Source organism: Gavia stellata, chromosome 12 (genome assembly GCF_030936135.1).
Source record: "Gavia stellata isolate bGavSte3 chromosome 12, bGavSte3.hap2, whole genome shotgun sequence".
Classification (NCBI taxonomy): Eukaryota; Metazoa; Chordata; class Aves; order Gaviiformes; family Gaviidae; genus Gavia; species Gavia stellata.
This window is the reverse complement of record NC_082605.1, coordinates 3,534,234-3,554,782: the sequence shown is the minus strand read 5'-3', so window position 1 is coordinate 3,554,782 and position 20,549 is coordinate 3,534,234. Positions and strand designations below refer to the sequence as shown.

Here is a 20,549-nt window from a genome sequence, read left to right as displayed (position 1 = left end):
TTTCATTGATTTTCATTATTTTAATATGGAATATATTTTAATGTGCTGCCTTAATGCGCATGTATATATAAGTGTACATATACACACACAATGTTTAGCTGTGTATATTTGGAACAGGAGATGCTTATTTTAATCAAAGGGGTTTTTAACCTTTTAGTTATTTTATCTTTGTGAAAATATAAGAAAAACAGCTGTTACCCTTTTAGATCCTAATACAGATGTATGGAATTAAGAAAAGCAGAAAAAAATAAACATGTATGGACCCTGAGCTCAGCACCACCTGGTAAAAGGCCACATTTGAGGCACACTTCATTCCAGCTAGATTTACAACAGTCAAGTTTATTTATCACAAGTATAAAATGATAGCGTATATTTCACTACACCAAGGATGTTTTGTCCACCTTTAAATAAGAGACCTATTCAGGGCAGATACCGTGCTCTTCATATAAGTGACAGAGATCACAACAGAGGCTGAGACTCAGACTTTAACTGCTGGATGAAGGATGTCCATATATTTAAAACAGTCACTATTTCATTACACAAAGCATGATTTATTTTGAGCATTTGAACGTAACATTCAGGTATTATAATATATTAAAAACAAATCCTAAGATATTTACTATTGAGAGTAGTTAAAAAAAACAGTGGGACACAACATACAAATGTTGAGCAGAGATTTTACTAACAAACTGATCATGAAAGTTAAGATAACCTATTTTAAAATACCTACTGAGATCCTGTACCAGTAGATGGAGTAATTACTAAGGGAGATACGTATGTATTGCTCAGTTCTGTTGCTTATTTAGTCTCACTCGTGAACAGAAGTAACAAGTAAATAGCTTGCTGGATATTCGCTAGTGATAAATGTCTACGTAAATGCTTTTGGTTGTTAGTTGTGAATGTATCCATTAAATAAGAATCATTAAATTGAAACACTAATAAGTGCTTATCTTTCATAGCTTGTTTTGAAATAATGTGCCAGGAACTAAACAAGTGTGCCTTTGCAGTGCCCTTTTTAAAGGGACCTGATGATGTTTAGACTGTAAGAGAGAACACACTAAGGGGCATGTATTAAAGGTTTAGGATTATTTGGTCAAAATTTCTACTGACATCAACGGAAATTTATCCAAACGAAATAAAAGTTTTCAGGATGTGGCCTGATATTTTTTTTTTTTCTGAATATATTGAATGCTCATCACCAGCAGTCTACCTGGAAAAATACATGATCCCTCCAGACAAGCCGAGCAAAGCTTGGTAAGAGAAAGAGTTGCTCACAAAAATACTCGTTAGAAGAGAAGCCCAAAGGAAAAAGCCCCACAGGCCACCTGACAGAGGCAAGCTTTTGGGACCAGGATGATTAGGATGACTTCAATTGTCTGTAGGATATAGTCCCATAGCCTTAGTGCTAATGATTTTACAATACGGAAGGCAACAAAATGCTAGCTAAAACTGAAAAATGTAACAAGTGTTACTAGTGAATAGATACTTTTGCCCATTTATTTTAAACATAATAACAATCCTGTTCTCTCTTTGTCTTCATACAACAAAACTATTCTTCTGTTAACTTCTTTATTACCTTCTGCCAGATGATCTGATCATCTCACAATCTGCCAATTGTATTGGCAGAAGCAGACACTGTCTTTGAGAATTTGGAAACTCCGTGGTGACTACCCTCAAGAACAAAGAAAACGTTTAATTTTTAAGTAATCGTGAGCCCACCACTACAGAGTAGCCTTTATAAGTACTTAGTAGACTTCTGTGAGAAATACCTTTCTTGCCCCACAGGCATTTTTTGGGAGACTTCAAAAAATGTCCTCAATCCATTATAGAGCAAAAACCTGCCTTTTCAAAATTAAACCAAGGAAAACAGTAACCCCATCGTTACACTACAGGCAATAGCTGCCAGATACACCAATAGAAAAGGAGAGTCTAAGTTAGATCTCTCTGTTTTGTCTTAGTGCTATAATTGCTATCATATAACATCCTTCTGATTTTTTTATTTTGTCTTATTTTTCATCTATTTTTACTCTCTGTTTTTGTTTATTTAAGCTGAACCTAATAGAAGTATCTTTTTTTTGGAGGCTTTTCCTTGGTCTCCTTTGCTTTCCCCACTGTGGTGGGTGTTTCCCATCTACTTTTTTTGTTATCATTCTCTGTCTCCACTTGAATTTTTTATTTGATTTCTCTGACCTTTAAATCATAACCTGTTAAGCAAAGCTGTTTGGCTTTACTCCATGTTTAACTTGCAAGGATTCTGTCCCTCTCTCCAGCAGTCATTGCCACAGTTTAATTTGAATAAGGACCATGTGCTAAATATGTGTTAAAATTTTTAAACAAGGACAAGCACCAAGAGAAATTACAGGGAAGTCCAAAACAAGGCAGCTCATTTTCAAATATTCTTGATTTGTCCATAGAAAAAAAGAAGCAACCTGCCTCCCTCCCCCCCATCACTTCGGACACTAATCTAGTTTTGGATCGGTGCTCCAGCTGGCTAGCTGCCAGCAGACCACACTTGTCTTCAGCTGCTTATGTATCATTCTCCAGTACATCTCAACTCCTAGGAGAGACTCGGGAAGCTTGTCAGAGTTCAGACCAACCACCAACACCTCCTCTGTGTGGCTGTGTACTTGTGCTGCACCAGGAGAAGCAAGAAGAGAAGCACATGTTGATGGAGAGGTCTTGCGCTCTGTTCATACACTGGAGTTCTGAACTTTGCTGTTGTTCGGGGGAGAGCTCAAGTGTTCAGCTCAGTGCACTACCTCTTTTCCATGCCTCCTCCCACTCCACTGTTCTGTCACGCTGATACAATAATATTAAGATAAAATGTGGGTTATAAGACTGGACTTGAGTTAGCTTCCCCATCTTTTTCCCAGACTCTCTTGTTTCAAAGCATAAACTTCAATTCTGAATGGATCCAGTAATGACGGATCTTTGTGGCTCAAGACGAAGTTCTGCAGATCTTAATCTCTTCCTGTTCATGCAAGGATCGCTTGCCATCCCATATTTAAAAACAAAAATCCGCTGGTCTGTTTTTTTTTTTTTTAAGACTGGAGGAGCAGATGCAGCGTAGCATCAGCCAGGGTCAAAGTCCCTGGGTTCAAGGGTGAAAATCTTCCTTACAACTTTGAACAACAGCACAGGATTTTGACACTATCAAGCCCCAAAGGGTACCGTATCCTCTATGTATATAGCAGTATCTATGTACACTGAGAAAGCTGTAAGGAAGTTTAACTTTCCAGTAAGTGGACAGTGTTCTAGCTATGTTGTACCACTTTCACTTGCCTGTCATTCCTTACAGCTCTCTTTCTCTGGTACAAACACGCATGCATACGCAATTCGGTCTCAGCTACTTTAGCACACAGGGGGAGCTCTCTCCTATCACATAGACCACATTCCTTCCTTGTCTATGGGGAGCAATTTTTTCACTGGAAAGAACTGCCTGAAAGCTGCTGTGCAACTGCAGGCTTTTAATGTTCCCTTTTCAAAAACAGAAGTTGAGATCTGGCTTCTTTAAGCAAGAGCCGCAATAAAATAAGACTGCATCCTTGTCCCTTAGAATTACTGATTGGCTCTGGAAGGGGACCATCTAGCTTCAACAAGTGATGCTACTTCTTAAGAAACTTTTTCCCTGATAAATCGACATCCTACTTTTTCTCTAGAAACCTCATCTTTTTGGGGGGTGGGTGGGATTATTTTTGTTCAGCAGAATAATAGAAAATAATAGGGCTGGAATGGACAACGGGAGGCCACCTGTTTCAGTATCCCAGGGAAAATACTGGAGTGTACCTTTTAACAGCAGTGAGTCCATACTACGGTACTCATTTTTATGACTGTGTGTAAAAATATTCAAGAAGGAAACTGTTCTCTAGGAAGTGATTTGTTATCTAGCAATGGAAAACACTTAGTCTATAAAACCTCAGTTAGAATACTTTTTGATGTTTTAAAAAAACCCCTTTTTCAGTGCATTTTGTAAATACTATTCCAAGTAAAAATTAAGCTGTATAGCTTGTTTTCTCCTCTTAGCAGTCATTTTGCTTCCCATTCAGAGGAAGATCTTAACAGATTTTACACAGGTAGTTTAGAAAGTTGGCTAAGCAATAACAAATGCTGCTCTAAATTTTTGAGTTCTTTATCACAGCTTCAACATGAAGAAACTCTAAGCTGGCTCTATTTTGCTGAGAGTGTCTTTTCCATACAGATTTCCTCAGTGGAGAAGGGCAAGACTGAACACCGGTACTCCAAAAAACTGTAAAAAGCAGGAGCTAACTCTCCTCTAGCTGCCCCCTTTGCACTAGGCAAAGTGAAGGTGGCTTCTTTTTCAGGTGTGCCTTACCACATCTCTCCGTTATAACTGTAACTAGGCCTGTTCGCTGCCTTTCTCAGTCCACAGGGAATATATAACACAATAAATAGCAAAACCTTTGGAGTCCCATTCAGCGCCACTGGCAACACAGTGAAGCAGACACATCACCTATGCCAGATTCACCCGAAATAGGGTAAGGTCTGAACCAGCAACCGCTAAGTATCCCTGCCATACTCACTAGACATCAGATGTATAAAGCAGTAAGCAACAAGGTGCTAAGGAGTTTCTTATTTTTGGATGCTCCGTATCAGAAAGCCACTTCAAGACCTTACTGCTTTGCTAAACTATCCAATATGTGCTTATTTCCAGCCTAGTTTTACTCAGTTTATACCCATTTCTTCTTGGTTCGCATTGTCCTTTAGTCTAGTTTGTTTCCTGCCTAGTTCTTTACCAGAACAATATATTTATAAAAAGCAACTGTTCTGCATTCAGGCCTTCATTTTGCTAAACTAAGCAAGACATGTTCTGCCAAATGCTGTAGGTATACACTCTTCCATCTGCCTGGTCAGTTTAATAATACTCTTCTGCACCTGATCAGCTTACGTTCATCCTTCTTGAGCGGGGTAATGTAAATGATACACAGCAGCATGCTTAACACCTACGGGAAATACTTCACTGAATGTGTGATAAGATTTTGGGTTTTTCACTGCACAAATCTTTCCCCTTAGATTTCAGTTAGTGGGCTCTGCATTTCTGACAGATGCATGTTATTAGTCCATAAATAAATTACTTTGGACATTGCATTTAAGTTGTTGGGGATTTTTGTTTTTTTTTTTTAATTCCACTCATCAATTTCATTCTTTCTTTAGGATATTTTCATCCTGTAGTCTTCCAGCTCTGCATCATCTACAGGTTTTAGTAGCACCCACCTACTTTTTTATGCCAACTTAATTAATGAAAATTCGACTTGAGTTCCACATCCCAGTTATGTCCTTCCCACTAGTTTTTCTTCAATAACTGCCTTTGTCCTCAGTAGCCACTTCCTTACCCACAATGTAATTCCTGTAGTATTAGTGCTTAACCTTCTGCAGTGTAACTTGTACATTTACAGTTGTTAGCGATACCTGGTGTGGAATTCTGTATTTCATGAGTCAGCTGGTTTTGATTTCTGAGATGAATAATATCTGGTCTGACCAATATGCGCCCAGGAAGATCTTTGATTTTTACCTCCATCTCATTTTTAGCTTTTATCCCACCTGCCCTCTTGCCCTTGCTCCTGTATTTATCATAATCTAAGACACTTCAAACATTCATTTACTATTGACACCCTACTTAAATTATCTAAATTACCTTTCCGCTTAGCAATCACATTTTTTCTTAGTTCTCCTGTCACTTAATTGTTTTACAATTTATTCTCGTTTCCTTTATGAGATCTAACTCAGCTCGTATTTTGGCAATTCTCAGTTGATCCCTCTACTTCGTGACCTGAAAAACATGGCTTTTCCTTCAAATATTGAAATACCTATGAAAAGCTTCTATCGTTGCATTACAAAGAAAACCAAACGAAACCCAAAAACAACTATACGTGCTCCAACTATAGTTCACAAAATCTTCAAACTCAGCCAAATCAAAATCAATTTTTGCTGGGACTCAGTTTAGCATCTCTTTTGCCCAAGGGCTATTTCCCTGCCAAGTTGCTGCTTTTGCTCCCACCCATTTCAACATTCTTCAGACTATTCAAAATTCAAGTGTATATGAATCCAATCTGCGTTTATATAAATATAGATAGTAGAAAAAGAAGTAATACCACTGATCAAATTCTAATACAATATGCTTTGAAGAACAAAGAGTTCTTTCCTCCAGTTCTACCCCTAAAATTCTAAGGAGACTGTTTCAGGTAAGTGTGGAAAGGAAGGAAGTGCTACGGAGACATCTAGAGACATTTATCTTCTAGACAAGTAGTGGGGTTTCTGCTCTGGCTATAATTAACTTAGCCAATATTCTTAAAGACCATTATGCAACCAAAGCATCAATTGTTATACTCAGAGTTGAGAAATCTCTATAGTATACTTGCAGCATTCATGTGGCTTAGAGGTTTCCACAAGTAAAGTTGTATTTTTTTAGAATAGTTATATAAACAGTAAATCCCCTTTGAACAGGAGAGATTCTATAAGCAGTTCTATATAACGTTACTATCAACATCAGCGGTCCCTTCTCTTTGGGGAATTTGGATGTGATGTGAAAGTTGTGTTCCATAAAAGTGAAAATCAAAAGGGCTCCTTACAACAGCAGTTACCACACCTCACTTAGGTAATCCTAAACCATACTAAACACTGTAGTTTCTAGCTTTTGTACTACTAATTTTGCTCTTTAGCCCTGAGCGGCCAAGTAAGAATCTGTTCAGGGTCATTTTCCATTATATATTCTGCATTCTAATCCTTGATGCCTGCGATGTTTGAACTAAGCAATAGGCGAGTTTGTAGATCAGAACTGCAGTGCAGGAAAACATGTTTGTGCTAAAAGAAAGTGGTAGGAGGGTGAGCTTCTAGGCTGGGCAACAAAGGAAAAAAGAAAAAAAAACAAGAGGGTGAATACATCTGTAGGACAGGTCTAGTCCAGCATCTCTGTTCAGAGAGATTGTCTTGCCTATGAGGAGTTAGCAGCTCCTACAATTATATTGGCACACCACCTTGGAGAGGTGAGAAGTAAGTCTGTAGTTGATTTGCCAACAACTGGTGTTTTAGAAGCAGCCTGGATTTTATTAAAGGCCTTGGCTCAGGACAGCAAACAAGACTGGTTCAAAGCCTGTCTTTAATATCAAGTATCAAGGTTTCTGACTGTCTGAAAGAAAGACTCTTGAAAAGGACTGGATTACTACAGACCATTGAAAAACCATGAGTAAGATTTCTCAATTAGGAATGTAATGCTAATTAGTCTTTTTGGGTCAGCCTGGGTGGGTTGGCTAATTAGCAAAAGTAATATACCCATGTGATTGGCCTGGAGTGTGGGTGAGGTTCCTGGAAGCACCAGGTGATATCTGGTGAAAAAAAGGATGTGTGGGTGGTAAAATCAGGACAGCTGCAGTCAGTGACTAGAGAGGGGGAAATACATCTTCAGCAGAAAATGCACAAAGGCTCTAAACTTTCAGAACAGTCGAGGTAAGGATTAGCAAGCTTCTATAAGGTTTATTGAAAGCTTAATTTAGGATAAAATAATTTCTTTGTAAGATGGAGAGATATGCAGATTGCATAAGTACTGATGTTGTCCTGTCAAGTCAGATAGGTGGTGTGTCAGGTAAAACCCAGACCATTTCAGTGCAAGAACAAATGGCAGATTTGCTTCAGCCTCAAGGCGTGGAGGAGACAGAGGCCCTGCAGATGTTGTTTTAACATTAAAATAGATGTGAATTTAAATTGCCAGCCTGTGTTTCAGTTTCTAAATAAAACATGAGTTTTACCTACGTAATCTTTTACTTTTGTTGTAGTAGAAAAATAGCGACACTCATATCCTCCCTAGTCATCCTCTGCCACTGCAGAGAACCGTATAGATTGGCTTATGGCCCTTTGTAAGGCTAGGAAGTCGATCGCATGGTACTCGTAGTCATGTTCCTTATAAAATATTATGTGTGCTTTCTAACAAAAGTCACATGATCTGTTTGGCCCTCCAGAAAGAAACTCGTGGAGGTCCTTAAACCCAAGCACTTACACTTTCCCTTTAAGGGCACACTCCGTGTGCCACACTACACCACCAAAGAAAACACAGGCTCTCTCTAAGGCAGAGCACCCAAACGCCCCGAGGCGGACAGAGGAAGGTGCCAGGTGCATCAGAACAATGGTGCTAGAATTTGAAAGGAGTTAGCTCCTCTAGGGCAACTTTTCAAGGTCTGGGCTAATTTCCTCAGTAACCAAGGAGTTACTGATGTAAATGCATATTGTTTCAGTGAGCTCCAACGCGTTATACAGAGTGGTTACCACAAATACTTAACGTTACTGAAACATGCCATGCGTGTCAACTTTTACAAGTGGTTCAGAAAATTAGGGGAAGGAGAGAAACAAAACGGAGAAGACTTTAAGCCTTTAAGACTTTAAATTTGGACTTGATGATCTTACAGGTCTTTTCCAACCTTAGTGATTCTGTTAAGCTAAAGCACCTCAAAATTTTCTGATGGCTGTGTCTTCCCTTACGAAATTCTTTTCTACATATCCTCATCCTTACAATGATGCTTACTGAGAACTATGTAACTGGTCAGTTAACATAAGGATCAGATTTTGCCTCATTCATTTTGTATGTATCATATTTACTCCTCATTTGGTCTTCTGAAGGTTGGTAACTCTGAATAATCAGAGTTTTGGACCTGTCGTGCGTCCTTTTATTTAGGTAGCTAAAGCAGACAAAGCAATTTGCAACAGCTGCATACAATAGAGTCTTGTCTTGTAACATTTAAAAAGTATAACTTCTAGATTGCTGTGCAGGAATTCACATCACTATGAGTAAGATTTATTTCCATAGTTCTAAGATCAAATACAAACCTATCAGAAAAAAACAGTAAGCTTTGCAAGAAACACATTTAATTAATTTTACATTTACTATTTAATAAATTCTGGGGGGTTTCCCTCTTGACAGATGGCAATTTAATTTCTGGGTCCTTAAAAAAAAACCAAAACAAGCTATTATGTCCAAAGATTTAACATATTTCACTTTTCAAAATATCAGAAATGGGACTAAGACAAAGTTTGGATTCAAATACTAATGTTCCCAGAGGGTGTTCTGCTCCAAGGTTTTGGTTCAGGCCCATCTTTTCCTCTCGACAAGTATACATTTGAAAAGGATGCTGCCAAATAAATCTCCTGTTTTGAAAAGTTAAGTATTACATGTGTTTCTAATAACATGTCAGATGGAGTAGCATGAAGCAATTTCAATTATTTTTATTATTTGTCTGTGGTTTTTGCTTCCTTCTTTCATTTTGCTTAGCAAAACAGCTAACCTAGAGTAGTCCATCTCCCTTCCCATTTACAGTCAGCAAATCGAAGTGAAACTACCACTAGCAAAAAAAATCCTGCTGTGCTAGTGCTTCCAGATACAAGTGAATGTAATTAAAAATAAAATACTTCTTAAATTACACAAAGGTATCTGTTGGAAGTCCATTCAGTCTATCCTAAAAAAAGAGAGCAGAAGCAATGAGATACAGAAAAGTCGTTCAAGGTGCTAGGAAGTGAAGGAGAAAGACCATACTCAAACAGAAGTAAGATTTGAGAAGGCACTCCTTCTATCACGATCACATGCTGCAAAGGGAAAACAATTTTCTTTAAGAACCCAGCTTTGGATTAGTGTCAGACAGCAACTAAATTAGAAAATGTTATCTGGAATAAATTAAAAGTACATGTTCAGCCCCAACCAATAAAGAGATTTCTAATGAAAATAAAGACAAATTAGTGGAAAATTGGAACTAAGCTACTCTAATTTTTTTTCTCTTCTGTTTTCAAATGTATTTTCCAGAGTGGATCACTAAAGGAGCCAGAGCCAAACAAAATCCCACCTCAGCGACCACCACCTCAAGGTTGTTTACAGTACATTCTCGACTGTAATGGCGTTGCAGTAGGACCAAAACAAGTCCAGGCTACTTAGATAATTGAGACTAAAAGCAAGGGTTAAAGCAAAAATGAAAAAAAGAAAAGAAACAAACACACAATCTTAAAAGCAAACATACCAGTTTTGTTCAATTTTTGCATTGTTTCAGTGCTGACCTGGACTGTGTTTTTTCTATGCAGTGTCAACTATACCGTCTGGTTGTTTACTTGTTCATGTCTGTGCGTGTAACGCTTACCTACCTTTCTCTGTAAAATTTGTGATTTCAGGGCTGTTGTCAACAGTGTACAAAGAATGTGCCTCTTTAGAGCCCAGTGCAACTGTACATTATGGATGGTTAGACAGTATTTTTTGAGTATTATATATCGTTAAGTAAAATACCACCAAGGTTCAAATCTAAATACTTTTGCTTACTCTGTGAGTGTGTGCACACTGTACTCATAGCCTTTATTTTTTTGTGCGTGTGCATGACTAATAGGTAGGTGATCCAGATATATTTTTAAAAGTCTAAGTTAGAATTTGTTAGTGAGGCTTTTTATTTATAATTTTGTAAAGTTTATTAACATTTGAGTTTTACTTATACACAAGTGGAAGTCTAATATTTCAGTGACTCCATAAGATACAGTTCTTCCCAAGGAATATTTAAAATATCTTCTATTTTACATACTGGTATTCATATTTTTAGTAATTCTGCATTAAATTATTAGCTACAAAGCTATGTAAATGGGCCACCTATGTGCAATATCTCAGTGAAAGTGTGAGTATTTAATGTATCCTATTTCAATTAAGTAGTACCTTTTGTTGTCATTCTGAATTAGTGATCTATGGAGATTTTTAATGAAAACTAATGCAAATACTTTCAAAAATCTTATACTTACCTAAGAGGTAAATCCCAGGTTATTTGGTGAGAAGTACCTCAAGGACTGTTAAACTTCCTGTAAGAGCTCATTTTTTTCAAATACTGAGGTGTTAGGAGATGGTAGACCAAGGTACCTTTAACCAGCCAGGGGTCTTGCCCTTTGCTTAGAATGCAAGACAAAAATGTCAGCCCTTTTCTTTACCAACTCAGGTCTACTATTTTAAACCTAGAAATACCCAGAGAGCTATAAAGAAAATTCAGTCCCAGCATTATCCACATAAATAATAATTGCTTGAAATCAAACATGCAAAAAGACTTGAGATGCCTGACAACTGCTGGATTTTCTGTAGGTAAATTATTTGTGATTTTTGCATAGCTAATTTATAATGTAATGTTACGAGAAATACACAGGCAGGCAGTTAATCTCTTGTGAGAAATCTAACCTAGAATCACATGCTACACACTGCTAGCATACCATAAAGCTTAGTTGCAAGTGAGCCACAGAACTATAATTTTAATCTTGAATATGTACAAAGATGAGTACTGGCCATTAGTTTAGTGCAAACAATTTTGTTTAAAGGGAAAACAGCCTTATGTTCTACTTCTGTTTTCCCTACAAACACTGGAAAAAATTATCAGTGAGAATCATCATTCTTAGTGTTTCTTTTATTTGTACAAGCTGGCTGGTAAGATGAGAATTAAGGTATGCATTATTAGCTATTTAAATGTTTGTGGTAAGTGCTACTGTTTACTACCTATCAGTAAATTACATGAATATTTTGCTTTAGTGATCAGCATTTGTCTGGGTCAGTGATCATTCCGATGATGGTATTGGCTATTTTGTTCTATATTAAGAAAATTCCACTTAGAATCAGGTTCACAAATCCTTACCTCCAGACACCATAAAAGTGAACAAACCATACTGCCCTGGGGTGAAGAAATGAATCTGATGATTGATTTTATTCAAAGCAGTTGGTATTTTTTGCATGTAGTAGTACAAGTATTCACAAGTGCTTTTCACACGACATATGTGAGTTGTGTGTGCAAAGAAGAGATGGGTGTTTCAGATAGGATTTCAGCTTGTTGACTGTAAAGGATTTATGAGGGCACACACTATTACTACATACCACAGACAAGAAGCAAGCCAAAATGTCTCTCTGCATGTAAGCATGCTTAGGTGCAATATTGTGGGTAACAGGGAACAGATGTTTTACAGTGTAGGCTTAATGTTCAGTTTTGTTGAGTTATTTTTGGTAAAAGTTTCTTTCATGATTGTTGCCTTTTGTACAACCCAGCTGCAAGAAAGTGAGCAAATGCTGGAAGTGTGACAGCAGTATATCTTTTATGTGAAATATCTTGTACAGCTTAATGTGCAATAAAAGAAAGTTATATCTGTCTTCAGTGTAAAGTTTCTGGCATTCAAGCCTGTATGTACAAGTGGGGGAAAGAAACCTTTCTGGTTTTCAATATTGAGTGAAAGGAGACTAATAAGAAAACGATCCTTATTAAGATGTTGCAAGACCATGTTATCACCTTCAAATATTTCCTACAAAAGTGGTTCAAATTAATAAACAATGAAGGCACATTCCTTAACATACAGTACGTGCTATTTATCTTTCTACACCAACCACACTGCTACAACTGTATTAAAACTTACTGAAGCATTAGTACATGCTGTTCTCAGACACATACACTGGAATCTCATATAGTAAGTGACAAGCTAACTATAATAGCAATTTAAAAGAAAATAATCATGTATTGCAGCAGTACTTCCAGATATGAAGGTTTTCTTTTAGAGACCTGAACAGATTAAGTCTTTTAGTTGCACTAAATATCTAAGACTAAAATTCCCAAATGTTCAGAACATCTAGATCAGTTGTCTTCTATATTTACTGTTCAGCAAAGCTCTTACCCTGACTGAAACATTATACAAACAAATCGCTCAGAATTTCATCCTGTCCTTTCTCCCCCTTAACTCGTGTGTGCCTTGACACATGCAAGAATAACAATTCAGTTATAACAACTATCAGCCCAGAAAACCACGTTCAGACACATGAAATGAGATAAAAGCAGCATGCCCACTGATATCTGACACAGCACTATTTCAGTCAGAAAGCAGAACCCCCCCCTCGTATGGTGACGTAGCATCTTTCAGCCACGGCTTTCACAACCTAAGTCTCTACTACACATTGTAGTTTCACACTTCATACAGTATTTTGCCAATATACTTCCTTCTCAGTGGAAAGATGTCCTTGGTAAAGAATTAGTAATGACTTTGTGTTTCTTGTAATGTTCTTGACATATTTCACTAAGGGGTTAAATAAGTTATCAAAAGACTTTAAATTAGCCGGAAAATTTCAGTATAAAGTTGTTTTACTGCTATAAGAGCGAATCTAAGAGGAATATTACAGAAATAATTTTAAAACTTCGGAGCCACAAACATGCAATAACTACACAGAAAACAGTAGCTGTATTGCTGAAATAGATACTACTGGTATGTTCAATTATCTCGCAGCCCCTCCTTGAGCTGGGCCAAAATGATACTGGGTGTAACTCCATGATTTGATTTGCAGTCAGTACCACTACTGCTGGGATAAATTTGGTACTTCGTAGCAATTTTAAGGATGAATCATAGGGGCTCCAAGCAAGTTACTAATGTACCAACTGTGATTAGTAGTATTGACTACATGAAACTGCAATCCATATTAATAGAATTTTGCCTCAAAAGTAGAATTAATCACATTCAAGGATTATTTTAAAGTGTTGGATAAGAAATCTAGTAAGAATTCTTTGATACTATAACATTATGAAGTTTTTCTTGTACTGAACCTAGGGGGCCCAGTGCAACCCCAAGGAATGCAATCACAAAGCCAGGAGCCATTGCAGCCACAGCGCATGTACCCCCCCGGGCAGTCAGCAAAGCCCTCAGCTTCCCAGCCACAGCGTCCACCGGGACCTACAACTCAGCAGCCACGTCCCCAGGCTCAAGGTCCTTCCAGCACCAGATTATCAAAGGATGCAGAGCCGCAGCCACAGCCTGCTCCACAGCCTGCTCCACAGCCAGCTCCACAGCCAGCTCCACAGCCTGCTCCACAACAGAAGCCTCAGTCTCATCCACAACTTAAGTAAGATTTGCTTTATCCTTTCTTTGCTCCTCGTAACACAGATTTCATTGTCGTAACTGTAATATGGGAGTTGGTCTAATATTCAGAAAAAAATGTACGTATGTTCCTAAGTCTAAAATGAGGTTAAAACATTTCAAAAAGCTTATTCTCTGTTTATAATTAGTAAGACAGTATCATTAGTTATATCCTAAGCACTACACTAAATTTCATTTAATAGTTGTGCAATTTCTGCCCTAACTAGGTCTGAACACTCATCATCTTTCTCGTATTTGTTTTCTCCTTTTTATGTCACTGACTCATGATCTGGGTGTGCTGTAAGCCCTGCACAGAAAAAAGGAAGTCTTATCTATTTAAACTTTTAACCTTGCAGTCACTCAGACAACAGATTCCAGTTTCAAAAGGCCTATCTCAGAAACAATCCAAATGAACATGCGAGACAGTGGCTGCCAAACTGCGGTTCTTTACAGTCGCACTTCGTTCATGGTTATACACGGCTACTGACTGTATAGCACGAGCAATTCGCATGGGCCCTTTTCAGAGAAGACTGCAGGACTCGCCCAGAGAACTGTCTGTAGTTATCTCACTGGTGGAAGATTCCTTAGTGCACAGCATGCTATTGTTGCTGTATCTAGCCAGCTGTGTGCTACAGTAAAGAATATGGAAAGGATCTGTAGCTATATCCCCTCTCACAGCTTAAACCCAGTGACCAGAAAACATGGGGAAGGTATTAGCAATGATTTGCTGGTTTTCAACATAGCGATCCTGACACACACTATTGCCGGTAGAGTCACAGACACTTTCTACTTATTTTGGTAAGTACAAAGACTGGCACGTAGTCTTTGTTTCACCCAAGTAACACGGATCCCCTTTTTCCACCTACTCATATGCTAATACTAGTGTGAACCAATTCTGAGTCCTCACCTGAGCACAATTCGGTGCAAAAGATGTGTTAGGTGACAATATGCAAAGATGATAATATTTTCCTTGCCTTCCTAGGACAGCGTATTTCTTTATTCTGTTTTATAATCATAAAACTCAAATTAGTTCATCCATTATTTAAGTATACGTAGAGAATAGGGAGGTCGATTTTCTTAAGCAAGATGGAAACTAGTTTATAATTTGAAATTTGACTTGTGAACTTCTGACATTTACAAAAAGCAGTTAAGAACAGGTACCACATACTGTTTCCCAGCTTCCTCCCTTTCCTTTAGTTCCTTATTCAAATGTAGATTCGTTTTTCTCTTCTTCAAGTGGAAGAGAATAGTCTCTATTTAAAATAAAATAAAAAAGGAGAAATTAAAGTTTTTAAGATGCAAGCTGTAATACAAGTAGTTTTTCTAACTTTCAAGAAGCAGTTTTAGGTCCACACCAAGACTCAGATCTCCTGCCTGTAGGATTAGCTCTATCTATTTGCATGTGTATGCTTTGTATTCACCCACATGCTGTTGCCTAACCTGTATGTACATGTTATTAATCTGTGAATAAATATTTAATTAGGCTACTTATTGTGTTACTAATCAAGTCAAGTGCTGCTTCCCACCCTCCCTCTTTCAGTGAGTACAAACAAACATTTATCAGTCTATTCTCATTAACACAACTATAATTTATGAAAAACCTAAAACGCCCGTAGCACTGTTTGCTGTACATCATTAGTTTAGAGGTAGAGAAATTGCAAACCATGAAGAGCAGACGACAATCTGAATAAGAAAAGTGTTTCATTTTTACTATAGCCAAAATTGAAATCCTCTTACTGTACTGAGATAAAAATGGAATCAGTTAACTAGTTTTACTAATGCATGGATATCTTTGTAAAAAGATTATAACTCATTAATGTTTTCTATTTAAATTCAAGCCTACTTTTTAAATATTACTTTATCTGACAAGTTATGAGCTGAAGTTTTAAACTTCAGACGTTTTCCTTCTTGTATGTTATTTTATTCATGCTTACAGACACCTATACCGTAGTTACATGATAGCACTAAACCATTGCTAGACTATCTGCTTATAGACAAGAAAAATTATATCTGATTTGGGGATTTTTTTTTAAAGATATAAAGTGTCATTAAGCCTCCCTTAAGGATCAAATGTCCAGTGTGTGTATATATATATAGAGAGAGAGAGCACATTACAACTTCAGGATTCATTCCTCAAACTCTTGCCGATATACCTAATTTTTCTTCGTGTGTAACTGTTTGCAGCCTTAAGAAACACAATTATTAATCATCCTGTGTTGGGTGGTGATTTGGATGTAGCAGGCAGCCCTCACGTTCTAATTTACATCACCCAATTTACTGGAATACAATGGTTCAGATCTGTAAAAAATGCAGTGTGTTCTCTAAAGAAAAAGATTATCCTACTTCTTAAATCAAAGTACAGAAGGAATGTGCTGTATTGCAGCAGCTCTGTATGCTACATCTAACTATATTGCTTGTGTTGAATGTCCATTTTGTTCACATGCAAACTCTCTACATCTCATAATTTATTTGAGTTGTATGTGGATGGAAGCTGGTAAATAATATGACCATACAAAACGTGTTGCATTTTTGTCTTGCAGCAAGTCGCAGTCTTTGACAAATGCCTTCAGTTTCACAGAATCATCCTTCTTCCGATCATCCGTGAATGAAGACGAAGCAAAAGCTGAAACTATTCGAAACTTGAGGAAATCCTTTGCTAGTCTTTTTTCTGACTAGCCAGCTTCATCTAAATGCACCTAGCATATAGTCTAAAAACTACGTGAATGTTACATAGGTTTTGTTTTCCCTGTGACAGTACCCTTCTCTACTGTGCTAACTGTTGTATTAAGCAATATGTTAAACTTACAAAAAAAAAAAAAAAGGAGGACTTTGATGAGGTACCATTCAGGAACACGTATAAAAATCTATAAGGAAGGAAGGGTTCTATCACTAACACAGAATGCCGAATTCTACGGTCCTTATCCATTGTAATATTGTGGCCTTACTGTGACTGAACTATATAATCCTATTTGAGACTCCTCTGTAGAATTGTGTTAATAAAGCATTGAGTAATGGGTTTCTTGTTGCTTTACCCATTTCCAATGCATTGCAATGCATGTGTATTTTGTGTGTAAATGTTTTGTACTGCAAAAGTATAGTCTTGACTTGTTCTTGCCTCCCAAATCTAGGAGGCAATTCACACTGACATTCTTGTCAAGCCACATAAATAATGTGAGAAATTGAAGCAGTTTCTTCCTCCTAATACAATCTTTTCATCAGCTGGTTGTAGACTTCTGGTGTATTGCTGAGAGTTACCAGTACACTAACTTAATGTCATAAATAGAGTGTATATGTACTACTGTATCTCCATATGTCTATTTAAATTTATTTCCAAATTGTAACCATAACTGGGTTTAGTTGCAAAGAATATGCATGATGTTACCCTTATTTTTGTGAACACCTTCTAATAAATGTAAAGTCCCATGCCTGATTTAAAAAAATGTCTTCTACAAAGCTTGTTTCAACATCAATATATATTGTCTATGTTGACTGCTATCAAAAGGGTAGCTTTATGATTATAAAATATTTGGACACAAACCACAACTGTAAGAAAATAAACTATGAAAAATAATTCCCTTTTTGAATCAGCATCATAAAAAATTATGAATTCTAGGAATCACATTTACACTTTCTAATAAGTATTTTAAAAATAGTTCTCTAACTTGTGAAAACGGAATTGATCCCAGACTTTGAAGTAATAGCAGCATTTTTAAAAAATTATCTAAATCAAACTGAAGTTCATTAACAATCTCTAGACTATCCATTTCCTAATTATTATCATGTCATTCTGCCTATCATGAATGACATGCAGCAGTATTCCTTGCCAGGAAACAGTGCTAACAGGGGAAACAAGAAAAAGTATCTGTAATATTAGCATGTCTGAGGGAGAAAACGAGCAACACAACATTAACTTAAAAACCCCATGGGGTTTGTAATGGGTTTGTAGAGACACATCTATTTGCCTCAGAAATTTTACTTCATGTAGATCTGATAGTTTATGCAGTCTAGGTAAATCACAATCACCATTTGATGACATAAGTCCTTTCAGCAGTTTTGGATTCCTTTGGGTGAAGAGCCTGGCTTGGGCCAGGAGGTTGGCAATGAAGTATGGAAACTTTAATCTCCAGTGATGTCAGAATTCAGTTTGTACATTAGCATCTGATAGCTCTCTGTTTGTCAACATAGTCTAAGTTGATGATCTTAGCATATATATTTCCTGAAAAGCAGACATGTCCAAATCACTCACAGGCAACACAACTGACACCCTTTTTGGACTGATAATGAGGACTGACTCAGTATCGTAGTTAAACACTCATGCCTAGAACAATGCTTTCCTCCAGGTTAAGACTCAAATGAATTTACGGGTAAGTTTGCACTGCAACTTTACAAACGTTAAATACATTGCATTGCCCTCTATAGGATGGAATCTCAGTCCCTCTGTTCGGCACATAACCCTCATCTTTGTGGAACAGCCCTCAGAGAAGCCCTCTTACTGAATTAATGACAATTCTCTTTTTTTTCAGGAGGAATGTTCTGGTACAGAAGCCTGTAGTTTAGACGATGAATTCTGTGGCAAAACAGACTGCTTTAACTGTTAACAGTTTTTATTAGTTCATAAATACCAGCTATACTTTGATTTTTTTGAGCTTTGTCCCCCTCCTGCCCCCCACTGGATTGAAATACCCTTCACTGGGCTGCAATAACAACCTTGAGCAGTTACAGAGCCTTTCATGTCTGAGAAGCACTTTACTTTTAGATTAGAAAGATTAATCAAAGTTGCTAACGCAAATTAATTACTGCTACAGAGAAAGCATAGTAATTATGCATAGTTTGGCATGGTTCATGATTAGTACATGCCTAGTTTCAGCAATATGTAGTACAATCTGAATTACAGGTAGTTCATTAGTCCAGGCCCCAGATTTCGACTTGAGGCAAAGTTTCTCGCTCATATAAAATTCCCTCCCACCTCTTCCTGGGAGAAAATGGGTTTCACTACAGTCTTTGTTTTACCATCTGGAACACAAAAAAGAAAGAAAAGAAAAGAAAAAAGAGAGCAAGATGATGCAATCAAATCTGCATGGTGTATCCTCCCACACAATGTACATAACACATTGCCTCGCCACAATGCCAAAACTTCTTTATACCTCCAAGCGTGCTAAAGCGTGTCACATGCAAGCTGATGCATGCTTATGTTCCTTATGCAGTGTTTCATGGTTAAGGCATTTTTGAGCAATCTATAACACATCTCCAAAATACTAATCAGAAAAAATGAGGTTTTTAGAAAAAGTCTATTCAAATATTTATCGTCCATTTTGTCTTACTTCATTATACAGATGGTGCTTTGAATTCATGTGCAAGCTCTAAATACCCAGTTATCCAATATAATGCTATCTAGGGTTGCAGAAACGCTAACACAGAAATAAGCTGAGTGTCTGTGGTTGCTCATCTTTACGAACATTAGCCTAGGAACATAAGGTTCATTTGCACCTTTTCCGTGGAGATGCAGCTTATGATGCCACAGGTTTCTATGTACAGCACTCCATCTTTTCTTGATCTTTCGCTTATAAATCAGGGTAATATGAAATCTACAGAGCTACTAATCAAGTTTAGTCTTAAGAGTGAGACGGAGCTATTTTCTGACCATTAGGCCTGAAGCCAATTCAAAACGCAGATTTCAAGAGATTGTAATTATGGACAAAGTGACTAATCTAGCTTTGAAACAACCATTAACTCTCCAGTAAAAATTAGTCAAAATAGTACTAAGGTACTTTGTAAATATTGTGTGTACTTTGTATACTTCCTACTCCACGAGAACAAAGTCACTTCTCTGAGCCAGTGTTGTCTCAGTGAACAGATCACAAACAATAAAGCTCCTATTTACAAAATCGAAAAAGTCAGTGCATATTGTCTGTGCGTTGGCATGGTTGTTGCCAGTATTTGGTTGAACACAACAAACACATTTCCTAGCAAGTTGCCCATCAACAGCAGCTTCCAGTGAGGTTGGGTAGGATGCAGGTGGCTGAATAAGTCCAGCAGAGTTATCTAATGCCTTTTTAGATCTCGTATCACGATGCTTATCTCGGTAACCAAGATAGCCACACCGGGGTTGGCAGGTATGGCACAGGATCTGTGGGAGACCTGGGCTATACTAAAATGGCAGTTGGAGGCTAGGCAGGATACACAAAGGTGATCTAAAATGGCACTAGTTGCCAATGTTTGGGACACTCGGCTATCTTACCCTTTGTAAGCATTCCGGCACAGAGTAAGATGCAGCTTAATTGGGCTCTGCCTTTCTTCTTCCCCTGGCAAAATAAAGCTGTCTAGCAAGACAGGGCTGCAAACAAAGAAGCATTTGCAAATTTTGATCACTAGTAGAGTTTTTTTTTCCCATACCAAAAATAACTAGAAGTGATTATTGACTCAGAGTAATTTAAGAAAGATGATCTAAAACTGTCACATACGCCAGCACAAATGAATTTAAGTTCTAAATGAAAATACATGTCTCCAGCATGGAAATGCTTTTTATTAGATACACGTTTCTAAACAAGCAATTTTTTTCTTTTTTTTTAAGATGTTTTTAAAATCTCATATCAGAATTTTCAAAATAGGTACCTAAAACTAGTAACTAGTTTTCCAAATGCATACTCAGTCATGTAAATAAG

General features: G+C 37.3%; 1 protein-coding gene across 1 annotated transcript in view; it reads left to right on the top strand.

The window, feature by feature from the left end:
* Positions 1–16,563, top strand: part of SYN2 (synapsin II) — a 185,932-nt gene extending 169,369 nt beyond the window's left edge. The window contains exons 11-13 of the mRNA XM_059823221.1: positions 9,800–9,860; positions 13,582–13,873; positions 16,428–16,563. Of these exons, the coding sequence (XP_059679204.1) occupies positions 9,800–9,860; positions 13,582–13,873; positions 16,428–16,563 (489 nt within the window). The remainder of the gene's footprint in view (positions 1–9,799; positions 9,861–13,581; positions 13,874–16,427) is intronic.
* Positions 16,564–20,549: the final 3,986 nt, after the last annotated feature.